General features: G+C 35.2%; 2 protein-coding genes across 4 annotated transcripts; one reads left to right on the top strand and one right to left on the bottom strand.

Annotated features, from left to right (window-relative positions):
* Positions 1-507: 507 nt before the first annotated feature.
* LOC133691596 (probable myosin-binding protein 4) lies at positions 508-5,048 on the top strand. 3 transcript variants are annotated; one of them, XM_062112173.1, is made up of 3 exons: positions 508-1,286; positions 2,140-3,305; positions 3,402-5,048. In XM_062112173.1, exons 2-3 carry the CDS (start codon positions 2,183-2,185, stop codon positions 4,886-4,888), a joined length of 2,610 nt encoding a protein of 869 aa, XP_061968157.1. In that variant the 5' UTR covers positions 508-1,286; positions 2,140-2,182; the 3' UTR covers positions 4,889-5,048. The 3 variants fall into 3 exon arrangements, with proteins under 3 accessions (XP_061968157.1, XP_061968158.1, XP_061968156.1); XM_062112174.1 differs by lacking the exon at positions 508-1,286 and having other exon boundaries at positions 1,297-3,305; positions 3,405-5,048; XM_062112172.1 differs by lacking the exon at positions 508-1,286 and having other exon boundaries at positions 1,297-3,305.
* A 7,961-nt stretch (positions 5,049-13,009) lies between these two features.
* LOC133690747 (cytochrome P450 94A1-like) lies at positions 13,010-14,798 on the bottom strand. The gene has a single exon (XM_062111013.1). It carries the CDS (start codon positions 14,703-14,705, stop codon positions 13,176-13,178), a length of 1,530 nt encoding a protein of 509 aa, XP_061966997.1. The 5' UTR covers positions 14,706-14,798; the 3' UTR covers positions 13,010-13,175.
* Positions 14,799-15,721: the final 923 nt, after the last annotated feature.

Raw genomic sequence — 15,721 nt, 5'->3', positions numbered from 1 at the left:
TGATATTATTCTGTTAATTGGTTTGGGTTTTTTGGAGAGCGGTGACATCGAAAGTTTCTTGTAAAAACCTCTGTTACAAATATTAAAAAGCAAACTTGGTTGGACTCGAAAAATTAACTTGGTGATTATTAATTCTAGAATTTAGTTTAAATTTAGTTTTATATTAAATAAGAAGAAAGTTAACTCTGTAAGTTAATTGATTAATTTACAATACCTAACAAAAATCTTAATTTATCTTTTTTATATATATATAAAATATCATTTTAAATTAACGGTTTTATAAAGTAAAAATCTCAACCTGATTTATTTTTTTATTTTTAAATTTTTTTTAAAATAATATTTTTTAAAATTAATTTGGTTTGAGTGTGATTCAACCCTTCAATCAGTTCCTAGTTTAATAATTTTTAAAAAGATATTAAATTTATATATTAAAAAAAATCATGATTGAAGTATTAATGTCTATGATGTGATGGTAGTATTAATGTGATGGACATCATTGAATTTGAACAAATCGGCATTTGCAGCAACCTCTAATGATAGGTTTGCAATGTTAGAAGATTATGCTGATCTTCCGACCCATTTTTCAATCCTTAATGATTTGTCAAAATCGATTATTGAAATCTGAAAGATTCTTCAAAACGGAAAAGAAACAGAGCTAATTAGAACTCTTTGAAATGTTCCATTGCTGCTTTCAACTATCCACTATGAAGATGGCTAGATGTAAGTTGTGGAGATCCATTTTCTGAACAAAAAGGAAAGCTGTGCGTTAGTAGTTGAGGTCCATTTTCTTTCTCTGCTTTGCATGATGATTGAGGCATTGAAGCATAAGATATTAATCGTGATTATTTTTATATATAACAAGTAATTTATGCTTCGATATAAGTCCGATTCAAAGCCGAGGGCCTGCCTTGAACAAGATGGTAATAAAAACAAGTTATAAGTAGAACTTCATGAACATTTCGGTTAGAAAATTTAGATCTTTCCTTTTATCCTATTGAATTCAGTACTTAACATTAAAATGTATGTAATTTATAAGTAATTTATGTTTAAGAATGTCTTTGATCTCACTAAATATGTAAAATCTAATAATATCTCTAAGCCTGGAACCATATAATTATCAAAGACACGGTCACTCATTTTTCTCAGTAATAATCAACCACCGTATAAATCTCCCTCTCATCTGTACTTTCCTTTCTCTCTTTTCTAATTTCATTCTCAAATTTGTAATCTTTTAATATGGCAGTGTTCTTCTATTCTCTTCCTCTATAAATTCCATCGTGTCCCAGGTACATTTTATTCCTTCTCAGGTTTTCATTTTGTTGCCTATCATCGAAACGCTTGTTCTAAAATGCAATTTTTTTAAAAAAAATTATGTGTTGTAGTTGCCTTGTACAGTGTATTTCTCATTGACCCTCTTGCTTTGCATGTATAATGTTTGGTTTAGCCCGTTCTTAACCTGTCGGCATTTGTGTTTTCAACGTTGAAAAGGTGCAGATCATGCATGAAGAAATGTTAGTAAATTCATGATTATGAGAAATTCAGCAGTAATAATCTGTTGTTTTTAATTTCTGGGAGGGACTAAGTATAAAGGCAATCTCAAAAGTGAATCTGGTTGGGCTTCTTAGCATTAATCGGTTTGGTTTGCACATTTAATTTGATGTTTGTCATCATTATGGTGGTTGTTAGCTGATTCTAATATTATGTTGTGCAGTTGGGTTCGGTGGAGGATCTTTTTCTTTATAGTGATTAGTATTCTTCTTATTGGTTGTCGGTTGATTTCATTACTGCATTGGGCAACTGGCTAGGGCTAAATCTGTCCTGTTTTTCTTTTGAATTCAGAGTCAGGTTTCCATCTCTTTGAAGGTTTTTGAAGAAATTGTTCCCACTGTCCATTTTTATGAGGGTTTTTCCCAGTTCACGATCCTTTTATTTGTGCCTTGTTTAACATTAAAACATGTGTAAAAGTGGACAGTAGAGTTGAGTATCCTTTTATTTCTAAGATATTTCTACTTTATCTCAGAAGTAATTTAGCTATTTCTGGGGGTTGTGGCAACTTGCTGCATTGAATTTAGACAATATGCATTTGTATGATTGGTGAATTCAGTATTTTGGTGAATAATAGCCTTTTTTTATATTCAGTGAATTCAGAAATTCATAAAGTGTTAGTGTGTTTCCGGTGGAAATGGCTGCAACTGGCACTTCATTTATTAAAGTACAGAGGAATCTGCAGAGGTTCACAACAGTTCTACAATCTGCAGCTTGTGAATGGTTTTTGCTCTTTTGGCTGCTTATTGATGCTGTACTCTCGTATCTGCTAACAAAATTTGCAAGTTATTGCGGATTGCAAATACCTTCCATGTTTTGTTCCAGGCTCGATCATTTTCTGGGAAATGAAAAACCTGGATTTTATAAAAAATTAATTTGCAGCAACCATAGATCTGAAATGTCATCCTTGATTTCTTGTCACATTCATGGGAAGCTTGCTGGTGGCTACGGTATGTGTGAGGAATGCCTATTGTCATCCACAATGAAAAGCGTACCAAGCCCAGACATAAACAGGCTGTTGATGGGTAAGTTTGGGTTTGATATTGGTGCTCCTGGTTTCCAGAACTCATTGCAGAACAGGGAGCTTGTTTCTGGTTCTGTTGGTACGAGGATGTGCTCATGTTGCAAGAGATCAAGACAAACTTCCAACAGAATAGCCCAACTGAAATCACCTAGGAGTGGGATGACTAAGCCCAATATTCCTTTGCCCCGTCATCTGACCCACCGTGAAAATATAAGGAAAAAGAGAAAGAAATTTCCTGGGTCTGTAACATCTCACCGTCTTGTAAGGTGTGATTACAATCCCCGCTCTCATGTAGGATACGCTGAGCTCAAGTTCACTTTTGATTCTGATTCTGAATTTCCATTTTTTGATGATGATGAAGGCAGTAGTATTGGTAAAAAAATGAAAGAGCTGAAGGAAGAGTCCACAGTTCCACCCAAAACACTGACTGATGGTATAAGCTCAGAGAAGATGACGCATCATTCCTTGAGAAGCTTGGCTTCTGATGTTGATCTGAACCGGCAGCAAGCTGATCATGAAAACTGTCCTTCTGCACTACCTGAGCTTATTTCTTTAGATGATTGTCCTTCATCCAGTGTAATGGAGACTCCTCCTGGAGTGTCATCAGTGAGAAGTGAGCTCAAGTTTCCTTTCTTTCAGAGCTACAATCTTTCTGCACTCTCTGATCTCATGTCACTTGTGGTTCCCTCATCATTTAGTGCTGTTGAAGGTCCTCTGGAAGCATCAGAAAGGAATTGTAAGTTCTCCATATCTTTCTACTCGCCTTTTCTGTGTGCTTGTATGAGGATAACTGTTTATAAGCAACTTATTTCCATCCTGGAATTGTTTCTAGCAGCAGACTACACTGGAACAGGTGACGGGCGATATATATCCATCAACAAGCACAAGGAGATTTCCAAATTAACTACGTCAATCAGAGGAGGTGATCGGGTTGCTACTGAAGTACCTTCCATAAATTCTTGTAATGTGGATCTGATTGACGTGTGGAAGCCTGCTGCCAATAGCGAGGAAGGAGAAGCACACACTTTTATGGCAGAAAAAGGGACTGCGAATGAACATGAAAGAGTTGATGAAAATTTGGAGTTGCCAACAGAAAATGTTTTCGCTGAAGTGCCTGATTTATCATTGAATAATAAAATCAATGGGGTGGAAGGTCGTGGGGATGAATTGGAGATGAATGATGCTTTGGGGCCTAATGGGGTTCAGACGCTCCAGACTGAAAGAGCTGAATCATCTGGTCTCGAATCTCTCGATGGAAGCTTTGTCAATGACATTGAAGGTGAAAGTATTGTTGATCGGTTAAAGCGACAAGTGGAGCATGATAAAAGACGCATAAGCGATTTGTATGAGGAATTAGAAGAAGAAAGAAGTGCTTCTGCAATTGCTGCAAATCAGGCAATGGCCATGATCAATAGGCTGCAAGAGGAGAAGGCAGCACTTCATATGGAGGCCCTGCAGTACCTAAGAATGATGGAAGAGCAAGCAGAGCATGACGTAGAGGCTCTTGAGAAAGCTAATGATCTTCTGGCTGAGAGGGAGAAAGAAATACAGGACTTGGAAGCAGAGATAGATTTTTTACAATTTAACACCCCCGATGAACCAGTGGCGGAGACAATACATGTGAAAAGTTACGATCTGAAGGAGAAAAATATGAGTTTAGAGAATACTTCCAAAGGCGATGATGATACCAATGTTCCTTGTAGCTCATCGTTTAGGGAGGTCTTGAATGGCAGTGAAAAACCTGCTACTGTCAAATCTTTGTTGTCAGAATATGATGATGAACAGTTGCTCATTTCACAACGTTTGAAGGGTTTGGAGAGGAAACTTCATCAATTTGCATCTCATGGGGCTTCACAATTCGTGTCTAATGGTGATTATTCCGAGGAAGCTCATGGAGCTCTCAACGAGGGAGAATCTCTTGACTACGAGGGGAGCCGAACAAATGATCAGACAAAGGAGGATAATTTGTCAACGCAAAAGGATTCACCTGTATCTAATGGAAGCCTCCCTGCCCATGAAACGTCCAGCGCTTTCATTGCCAAAGATCAAGATGTTTGTAACGAAAGTAATCATCCAGTTTTCAATGGACAAAAACCCTCCGAGCAACATAACGAGATTGATTTGGTTGTTCTTGAAAAGGAGATATCAGACCTTAATGGGAGATTGGAAACACTTGAATTTGATAAGAATTTTCTGGAGCATGCTTTTAATTCTCTTCAATCTAGAAAAGAGGGACTGCAGTTTGTTCAAGAAATAGCTCATCATCTGCAAAAATCGCGGAAAATGGGGATGAGAAATAGTGACCAATCTGTTCCTTGAGTTTCTATTCTTCTTTATGAGGTTAGTATATCCATTGTAATATTTCCTTTTGCTTCCATGCGTGCATGTTATTGTTCTAACTGCTACTACAATTGCTAGCTGAAACATGATAACCTAGAAAAGCCTGTTCCAAATAGAAACATACATATATTTGCGAGTATGCACGCACCTCTGTCGCTATGCACCCCCGCGCACACACTGAGTGAGAGAGAGAACACTTTCTTGTGCTTTTGATCTCATATCAAGCCCCCTCATAGAAGCAATTTCGATTCTTCAGTAGATCAAGATGACTGATGAGAACTCACATTAATAAAGCCTTTTTTCTACGCACAGAAGATGAACTGGAATGGTAAACATAACGGTTCTTGTAAACATTCTGCACAGGTATGATACTGTTCCGTGTCTTGATTAACAAGGCGAGAATCCATGAATTGCTTCAGGACAACCCTGAAGTGCTTATTCAGAAATTAGTAACGCTACAGTCTACATCTTTACGGGCATAGGGAGTTTTATTATCAGCCTTCGATAATTTTAAAACTCTCCCCTTGGCATGGAAGATGGTCTTACAACTAACCCTTGCCAAATCTATTTATTATGTTAAAGCTTGCTGTGGTGGAGAATCTGAACCATGTGCTACAGAATATTGCTTCGAAATGGTTTTTTTTTACTAACTATAATTAGGTCCTTTCGATCTCTCATTGTAATTATGATTTTTGAAATCATATGTCTGGGCCACTACTAACTTCACGTGGAAAGTTCTTTTGCAATTTGCAATAGTCTCTGTCTGATCATGCCTCGAAACTGCTCAAAATTAACTCCCAGTTATTGGGAATGGCGTGCTTAAGGCATAATTAATTAAGAAAATGATCGTGATTTCTTTTGCAGTAATAAGGGGCGGGTCCCATGTGATTTTCATAAGCATATTCTGGCTATTACGCCGATCAATATTCAAACGGCCTGGCCATGCCATGAAACAAAGCTGGACGAAACAAAGCAAAATTTTAATTAATAATTTAAAAAATATTATTAAATACAATTTATCAAGGATAAAAACCCAGCAAAAAAAACAATGATAGAATTTTGCCGAAACCATAAAGGTGGCATAGATACAGATGAGAGCTGCTAACAACCATTTGATGACATTCAATTTATCCCCGAGACGGGTCATCTTGACACAAATTAAATCGTCTCAATTTGAACATGTTTATACAATCACCTGGACATTCATTGATTATTGGCTCGATCTCCAATTGTGAGTAACCAATAATTGAGATACTATGACTTACCAATATATCCTCGATCGAGTGTTGGATATACTATAAACCTGATTTCTACCAGGTCTACCGGTAGATTTAGCCTCCAACCACAAACATGAATTGAGTTTAGATGAATCAAAAGATTGTCCTTATATCTCTCATACAATCGGGTATTATATTTTTTCTAAAAAGGAAGAAACAAGTCAACAAATAAAAAATAATAATAACTTAAAAAAATTGAGATCCAACTTACCACGAACCTCTAGGCTTGGCTATTCATGAGCTGCTGTATTTTTTTTTGACGATCCTCCTTTCACATGTAAATTTTAATAAAAAGTTCTAACGATATTGGATTGCGTCCAAACAAAAAAAAACTGTTGTTAGTTAAATATTTTCATATAATATCATAATTTTTTAAAAAACATATTATATAAAATAAAATTTTATTATTCATTTTTTATGTGAAACGAATAGAATGGAGAAGAATTTATATGGAGTTTACATTTTCATGGTCACCTCCTTATGTGATTGTTCAACTATACACACTCAAATTAGGTTATTTAATATTTGCAATTCCAACTTGTCAAAAGAGAGAGGCATATTCACGTAGAGAATTAAGGATTCTCTCCGCCTATATTTATACCATTTGTATTAAGCTATTGTATGATTAAGAACTGTCATGTAAGGATTTAATGGCAAAATGTTTTCATATGAAATTATAATTTTTAAATAAACTATTGTAGACAAATATAAATTTATAAATAATTTTTCTTAAAAAAATTATAGTGCTTAATTAAAATGAAACTTTGTCAGGACTTGAATTAAATTACTAAAGATTTTACAATCAGATTAAATGTAACAAATCATCCCATTAATTACATTGTATTGCATCATATCAATCTGCCTTTAGTTTACTTTCTTCTTCAAGCCGTTGCTTCTCCTCATTCATCAAGCGGGTGTTCTAACCAGCTAGCTCCCCCCACCCACGAATGATCTTTTTGTTTGCAGGAGGGCCAAAGTGGCCAGACATAGAAGCAGTCTCTTTCGAGTTCCTCTCCAATCCCTAAATAGATCGATGATCATTTAAAAAGAAAAGGAGAGACCTCTAGGAAAACATAGTGTCATGATCAAGGCCCACTGCAAAATTCGGGAGCCATCCACATAAAAGTTCGCCTCATCGACACCGAGTCGCCGCCCACATGAGAAGTTTAACAGCCCAGTTTTTTTTTCGGAAGAAGTTAACAGCCCAGTTTTTGCTGAGCAAATTTCTATTCTTTGCCCAACGATTATACCAGACAACCTCCTCGTCCCTTTAACTACTTGATATAAACTGATACACCAGCTGGGAATCAAATTCCGGTTTCAACATTCGGACTCCTTTATTCTTGTCTTGAGAAAAGTAGATTAGCATACATAGCAAGCAGTGCAAAGTCACCTCTTGGAGGGGAAGTAGTAGGTGAATTAAATTTAACCCAAAGTTTCCAACATTTATAATTCAAGAATGATATAAAGCATTAACCAAAAGAGTAATGAACACGTTTTATTCAAACACGCCAAGATATCAACTTTATTACAGCATATTACATGTGCTTAGAGAGGAAATTAATGAAAACTCTATTTATTCATGATTTTGGCTACCGATTTTGTTTGATAATTATGTCCCTCCAAAAAGGTGGACTAATAATATGTGTGCTATATCTTAGCCAATCTGAGGAACTCGAGTCACAACCCCTTGTTCATTGACCCAAACCCAAACCCTGCACGTTGCACCTAAAATCCTTGGTCACTGGAGTTCCTTCTCGCAAGACAATTGCATCAACATTTCTGTTCTCTCTCTCAATGGTAGCCGCCGCCGCCTCCCCATATGCCCTAACCAGCTCTGGCCACGAACTCTTACCTGAAAGTTTCCATCATAATGATATTTGCTATCACAATGTATAACACTTCAAACTCAGAGAGGAAAACAAAAGGGCGTGCGTAATTTCCTTAGCCTTACCTGGACACCGAGACGCCATTGCTCACCCTTCGCCCGGCTGCTGAGGGTGTTGAGAATTGAGTGAGTTGTTGCCCCCTTTATGAAGATTGTACACACATACAATAGCTAGCTAGGTTGCTTTTCAAAGCAAGATCTCTGAGCCGGTATCTTTGAATGTTGACATATTGACTTGGCCCTATATATTAATGCTCCAATATTTAATACATTAAAAAAAGGCTATGTATACAGTTTTTGTTTGACTTTGATACATTTATTTTGAAATATATTTGCTTTTGCATTTTTGGTCGTTGTAGACGTGTTCAGTTTTGTACGTAGTGTTTAAATTGAGACACCATTACAGGCGGAGGTGCTCTCCTTTGCAATCTTGCTAGGCCCACAATCTCTACAGGTGTTATGCTTTTTTTGGATAATCATCGAGATCTACAGGTGTTATGCTAATTGCATGGCCTTTTGTCTTCAAGCTATTCCTCCATTAATTATAAGCTACGCTGAATGTGTTGGCAGCATGGGATGGCCCAAACCCTCGGCAAGTGTAAGAAGAAAGGTCAAGTGGTATTGATAAAATATATAAAAGGCTAATCATTCAAAGAATAGAAGACGGAGGCTTTAACAAGTTATCTCATGTTATCAGTAAAAGTTTAAGCTGCTAAATAGAGATTTTAAAATAGTTTTCGATGCTTTAATCACGCAAAATTAACTACCATGCAAAGACTTCCAAAAATACTCAATTAATTATCACGGAGAAAGAACAGCATTTTTTTATATGATCATGTATATTATATTGGCAAAGTTATCAAGCTCTAGTGTACATAAACACACAAAAATTTGCATAGCTAAATGATAAAATGATGAGAAATATAAATTGTCTCGAATTTATTTCTAAACAGAAAGTTTCCGGAGTACTGCTTTATGTGGCTTATATACCGGTGCAAAAGTCATCTGCCATCTTTCCTTTCTCTTACGGTGCGATGGGAAGGGGAGGAAATGGAACTGTATATATATGCGAGAGGCAGGGAGAGTATTCTAATTTGAGATTGACATGGGACACTGTCTTTATTGTTTTTTAATATAATTATTTTTGTTTTTATTGTATTACTTTTTTGTTAGATAAAATCCTAGTTAATGTAAGCATCTTAATGAAAAAATTTTTTGTGTAAGACTAGTTTATTAGAATCTTGTTTGATTGGTTAGTTAGAATCTTTATTAGATTATAATAGTTAGAGGATTAATCTTCTTATAAATATAAGAGTCATTGTATTCAAAATAATAAGCATGTTGAAGAGTTTGTTGATAAGAGTGATTTATCAATAAAGCTTAGGAGATTCATCCGAATACATGCGTGTTATACTTTCAATAATTGATATCAAAGTTAATTAATTACGAGAGAAAAAAGCAGTAGCCTTTTTCTCTGTTTGTCAATAAAAAACACAACAACATTTTTAGCAATCGTAAACGAACTAGAAGCCTTTTTTCTCCCTGAACACAAAGTTATAGTAGCAACAAAACCTCTAAAGTAGCAGCTTTGATTTGTTATTTAAACCAGCAATGTTTATCCTTCGTGTAGCATCAAAATGTGCAGCAGTACTCATAGCAGTAATGTTCAACAGTCCTCCCAGTAGTAGCCCCACAACGTTTCAAGCAATAAGAAATAAAAAAAATTATTTTTTTCTTCGCTTCCGATAATTTTGTTCAACTACCCATTCCTTACTTTGATGGTCATTATGATCATTTGAGCATGTCAATGGAGAATTTTTTAAGATCAAAGAAGTATTGACAAATTATTTCTCAATAAATAATTAAAATACTATACGGATCAACAATATTGGATGTGAAAAGAATGGAGATAGAAGCACCATGATTGAAAGATTTCAATGCAAAGAATTATCTTTTCCAATCAATTGACCGCTCAATCTTAGAAACCATTCTTTGTAAGGAAACCTCCAAGAATATTTGGTATTCAAAGAGAAATGAGCACCAAAGAACAATTGGAGCAAAGAGGCAGCAATTTCAAGCACTTTGAATAAAATTCAAATTGCTTATGATGAATATGGAAGAGTCAGTCATGGACTATTTTTCATGAACATTGACAATCATTAACATGATGCGAATTCATGATGATAAAACAGAGGATATAACCATTATTGAGAAAATTCTTCGATCATTGACACCAAAACTCAATTTTATTGTATGTTTAATAGAGGAAGCTAAGGATATTGATGAACTTTTCATTGGTGAATTGTAAAATTCCTTGATAATTCATAAGCAAAAATTGAATCAACAAGATAATGAGCAGCAAGCTTTACGAATTTCATATAATATCATTTTTCTACCTCACAAAAAGGTGGACAAGGAGGAGGAAGGAGCACCAACAATAATAACGATAGATTTTCACCACATTAGAAATTTAAAGATAATCACTCTTTTAATATCACAAAAGAAGAAAAGAATATGGCAATGATCTTCAAATTTTTACAAGCCAAAGCTAGTGAACAAATCTAAGGTTGAGTATTTCAGGTGTCACTGGTATGGACAAATCTATTTTAATAGGAATGGTGGTGAAAATTTTAATTTTACAGAAATGAAAAAGGAAGTATCTTTATTGATGGCTTGTCATATGAACAAGAAAAATAAGAAGTGCAAATTTGAAAATGATTACGAGTTGATTAATAAAGAAAAAGAAGAACTAAGAAAAGAAGCTAAACATATAGCTAAAGAGATAGAAAATATTTCTAGGTTGCTCAAAGATGAGTGTGATAGCTTTAACTAGAGAAAAAAGCAATACAAGATCAACATAAGCAAGATATTGGGTCATTTAATCGTTAGCATGAAGATTTTAGGAGTATAATAGAGCAAGCACTCTGAATGGTTCAAAAAGAGCAAACAAATTTCTTGTTAGGCATTAAGATAAAAAAGAGGGAATTAGAGATTAGTTTTGATAAAAGGTGTGAAGAGATAGAAAACTATTTAAGAGATAAAGAGACAACCTTTGAGTTAGAGAAGAGAAGTGAGCTTCAACATAATGCTTCTCTTAGAAAAAAAGCAAGAAAAAAATTGTAGTAAGTTGTTTTAGAAAAGAAAAACCTTAATCATGAGAAAAAGAAGAAGCCTGTGCATAGAGGATGCACCGTAACTAATAGATAATCAAAGTCCACTTGAAATATCAGCAAATAATAATAAACGATTCCAACATGTTAGAAAAAACTTACATGAATAAGTGATTATGAGGCAACTAATTAAAATCAAACAATCTAATGATCTACTCTCTGTGCTCTATTATCATATTTTGATCTTGTGACTTTTGAAGATGTCATCAAGGAAATAAAGTGGCAAAAAGCTTTCGATGATAAAATTGATGTGATTAAGAAAAGCAATACTTGAGAATTAACATAATTTTTAAAATGACAAAAGATCATTGGTGAAAAATGAATATTCAAGATAAGGTTAAAGAATAATCCTTCATAGTTAAAATGAGTGCTTAGGAACATAAGTTTAAGGGAGGGATATTTGTTAGATAAAATTCTAGTTAATGTAGAAATTCTTGATGTAGAAGAATTTATGCTAGACTAGTTTATTATAATCTTATTTAATTAGTTAGTTAAAATCCTTATTAAATTATGATAGTCCAAGAATTAATCTCTAATCAATGTATTTAGAATAATAAGAATGCTGAAGTGTGTGTTGACAAGAGTGATTCATAAGCTTGGAAGATTATTCTAAATAAATGTGTGTTTTATTTTCAAATTGCTAAAATTCAACACGCAATTTAATGAATAATTAGAGTAAATGTGAGGACACAAATCTACAAATAGCCCCCAATTGTCTGACGAATAGCCATTAACTCGGAGAGTTCCGGGGCAAGGTCCTCGGCCCCTCTGAGATCAAATAAATTTTCTGTCTCTTCGAGCGTAGATGGTAATTTTGAAGTATTGGAATTTTCTACTAGCTATTTATGTATCTTCACTTTTCGGAAATGAAAAAAAAAAATCAAAGGTCTTCGATCTTAGAACTAACGAGCTTTTATACTGTCAAAAATATAGAACCATGTACTGTCAAAGCACCCAAATAACTTTTATACTGTTATTACTGTATCCTAATATATTATTTTCTATATAAATATATTAGTAATTTATTACTTTCTATAATATTATATTTTAAAGTAATTGTTATATATACATATAAAGAAAAGTATTATGTTACTTTAGCTTTTCATGAAAAGTTGTTTTCAATCTCTTAAACTAGAATATATTTTTCTCTATCTAAAACCTATTATTTTAATAATAAAAATAAATAAATTTCGTTGAATCGTTTTCATAAGATAGTTGAACAATACAAGTTAAAAAAATTAATTTTCAAGAAAACACTTTTCACCAAACAATGCTTAAAAAGGGAAGTCTCAGTGTCTTCAATCATGTAATTATCAGAAGAGAAGATGCACTGATTATCTTGACTTTAGCAGATAGAAAGGCATAAATCTTTGTCATCGTAACTTAATCTTGTTCAAAAAAACTAAACCTTACTTATTTTAGTAAAAACAGTTAATCTAATGATTAATGATTGACTATGACTTATTTAATAATTGAAACAATTTTTAAACTCGAATCTAACAAATATTCGACAGTGACACCACCGCATCGTGGAGATGACCACTTGAGGTACTGCCAAGAATAAATAAAATGACAATTGCCTGGCGTAATAGTGATCGTGCTTTAATGGAATTCGAGCACTATACTCTGTCTGGTTATAGGGGGGCAGCATGGGGTCCCTCTTGGGTGGAGGGAGAGGTCCTCCGGGCTCCGGGCATGGTATACAGGTTGCAGCATGCTCTGTGATTTTATGCGTTTTGTGTGGGATTGATGATGTCCCAAAATCGAAATCAATAATCATACCTTTTAATTATATCGATAATCAAACGGATAAACGTACATACATCCATGCATACATGCATAAAATCCATCATATCAACAATGAATTATATAGGCACAAGATACCAATTTATCCCTATAAAGGTGATGAAAACCAAGGGAATTCTTGCTCTTTAATCAGATCTCTCTTTGAACCTCACGGGAAAACCACCCTTCATCTTGCTCGTCAAATCAGCAATAAACACGGGCTCAAAACCATCCTCTGCCACTGGTACAACCTTAAACCTCCGTAAGATCCCGGCAACCACCCTCTTCATTTGCAAGAAAGCCATGTCCTTACCCAAACAAATCCTTGGCCCGGCCTGAAAAACAGGGTAGGTATACGGGTCCCTCCCCACAAAACTCCACTTCCCATTCTTATTAGCTCCATCGGCAGCACTCTCCAGCCATCTCTCTGGCTTGAACTTTTCCCAATCTGAACCCCACAACACCTCGAGCCTCCCCATTGCGTAGGGATGGTAACACACTCTCGAACCCTTCTTAACCACAGTCCCATCAGGCAAAACATCGTCGTGCTTTGCAACCTTGCTATCTATTGGGACAGGAGGGTACAGCCTCATGCTCTCACACAAAGAAGCATGTGTGTAAACCATGTCCTTAACTTCTTCATAAACTGGACTCTCCGATTTCTCTTTTATTTCCCTAAGTACTTCCTTCTCCACTTCTTGGTTCTGAGAGAGTAGCCAGAAATACCATGTTAAGGCAGCAGAAGTCGTGTCCCGGCCAGCTAGTATAAAACTGATGACAATATCAGTGACAAAGTCTTCATCAGAATGGCCAGAGCTCAAGAACCGGGATAAGAGATCGACTGATTCGAGTGATGATTTTTTGCTGAGTTCTTGCTTCTTTTCTTTGATGATGTTTTTGGCGAACTGACGTAGTTGAGAGGATGCTTCTTTGAGGCGTTTCTCTGATCCAATATTCAAGAACTTTTTAATCTTCCAAAGATAGGGGAACACTGAATTGAACCTCTGGCTGCTTATATTGACAGCGTCGTCGAAAGTTTTTGCAAATTCGGCTTCAGGGAGATCAGGCAGCAAGTATGCAGGGTCGTAGCCGAAAGCGATCTTGCATATGTTGTCAAAAGCGAATCTTTGAAGTATGTCTTGCAAATCAAGAACTGCATTATTAGCAGCAGCAGTGGAGAGAATCGGGATCAAGCGTTGAGAGAGTTCAGCATCGACAACGGTCTCGACGAATTTACGCAGTGATTTGGCGTTGAATTCATTGCTGGAAACTTTCCTTTGAAACTTCCAAGAATCGCCATTAATGTTAAAGATACCGTTTCCGAGAAAATCGAAGAGAATCCGACGAGTTTTGCTACCTTTCTCATAGTTGTGAAACTGGGTTTTAAGCATGTGTTGGACATTTGCTGGGTTTCCTGTAAGAATATGGCTATCGTCCAAGAAGAAACGGTGGAGAACAACAGTGGCAGAGGGGGAGTTTTGGATAAGATCTGATATCCATTGGATGCGTCGGCTTTTATTGGCAAAGATGGCTAAAGAAGATCCAATGAGTGGGTATGATTTCGGGGCATTGGGATATGATATTGATGATGCTTTGGACTTGGAACTTTTGGTGAGATAGAAGAAGATTGGGAGTAGTAAAAGGGAAATCGATGCTAAGAGCTCGGTAATAGACATGGTTTGGTCTGGTAATTGTTACGAGCAAGTATGGTGTCTTTCTGATATCTTAGGAATGTGTGTGTGTATCGATACATCTACGTGAAATTTGAGCTGCTATTTATAAGCTCGATGGACTTGCTAGGAAAACCTTATTAACGTTTGAAAGAAAAAATAATAATGATGTCATTACTGATGTCATCAAGCTGGCTATTTAGCCTTTACTTTTCTTTTTTTTTAGTGCCCGATGCACCGCACAAACAACGAAGCCTTATCCTAACATTTGATGTTTCTCTTATACATGGGACCGACAGCTTTTTTATTTTATATATGCCTACGGGCAGTTTTGAATTTTGCTTCGCCTACTCTAGGTTAAAGGATATGCGGTTGACTTTAATAACTTCTTCTTCTTCTTCTTCTTCTTAGTATTGTTATTGTTAAATTATTTATTAAAGCTTCTTATGAGGAACTTGTTACAGAAATATCTAAAAGATGTGGGGAAGTCAATGGAACACACCTCACAAACGCTTTATTGTTCATATGAAACATGCTCTCTGTTTTTTTTTTCTGTCGATGATTGAGTTTTTATTCCTTGCAATTTCTTCATTCCATGTTATATTAATATGGCTTTTTGTTTCTTATCTCACATATGCTATGTTTTGAAAGATTTTCAAAAATGATTTGGGTTTCGATTATGAGAAATCATAATTTAATTGGGGTTAAAAATAAAAATTAAAAGAACTAGCTATGAGAATCAACTTCAATAAATAACAACAAAACATGCCCATTAAAATTTTTTGTTCTTTATTAAAGTTGGGCCCTCGTTCAACAAAACATGCTCCATTAGATTCCGACACAGAAAGATTTAATTTGATTTTGGGATTTTAAATTTTCTGACATTTGATCCATCTTGTTCTAGCAATTCATGTTTTATATAATATCAAACTTTAATTTCTTCAAGTTTTGGTTTTTGTATGTTAAGAGATGATAAAAAAAAAAGTTATTTGAAAATGTTGAGGAGACAAAGTGCTCAATAA

The sequence above is a fragment of the Populus nigra genome, chromosome 4 (assembly GCF_951802175.1).
Source record: "Populus nigra chromosome 4, ddPopNigr1.1, whole genome shotgun sequence".
NCBI lineage: Eukaryota > Viridiplantae > Streptophyta > Magnoliopsida > Malpighiales > Salicaceae > Populus > Populus nigra.
This window is presented reverse-complemented; position numbering and strand designations above follow the sequence as displayed.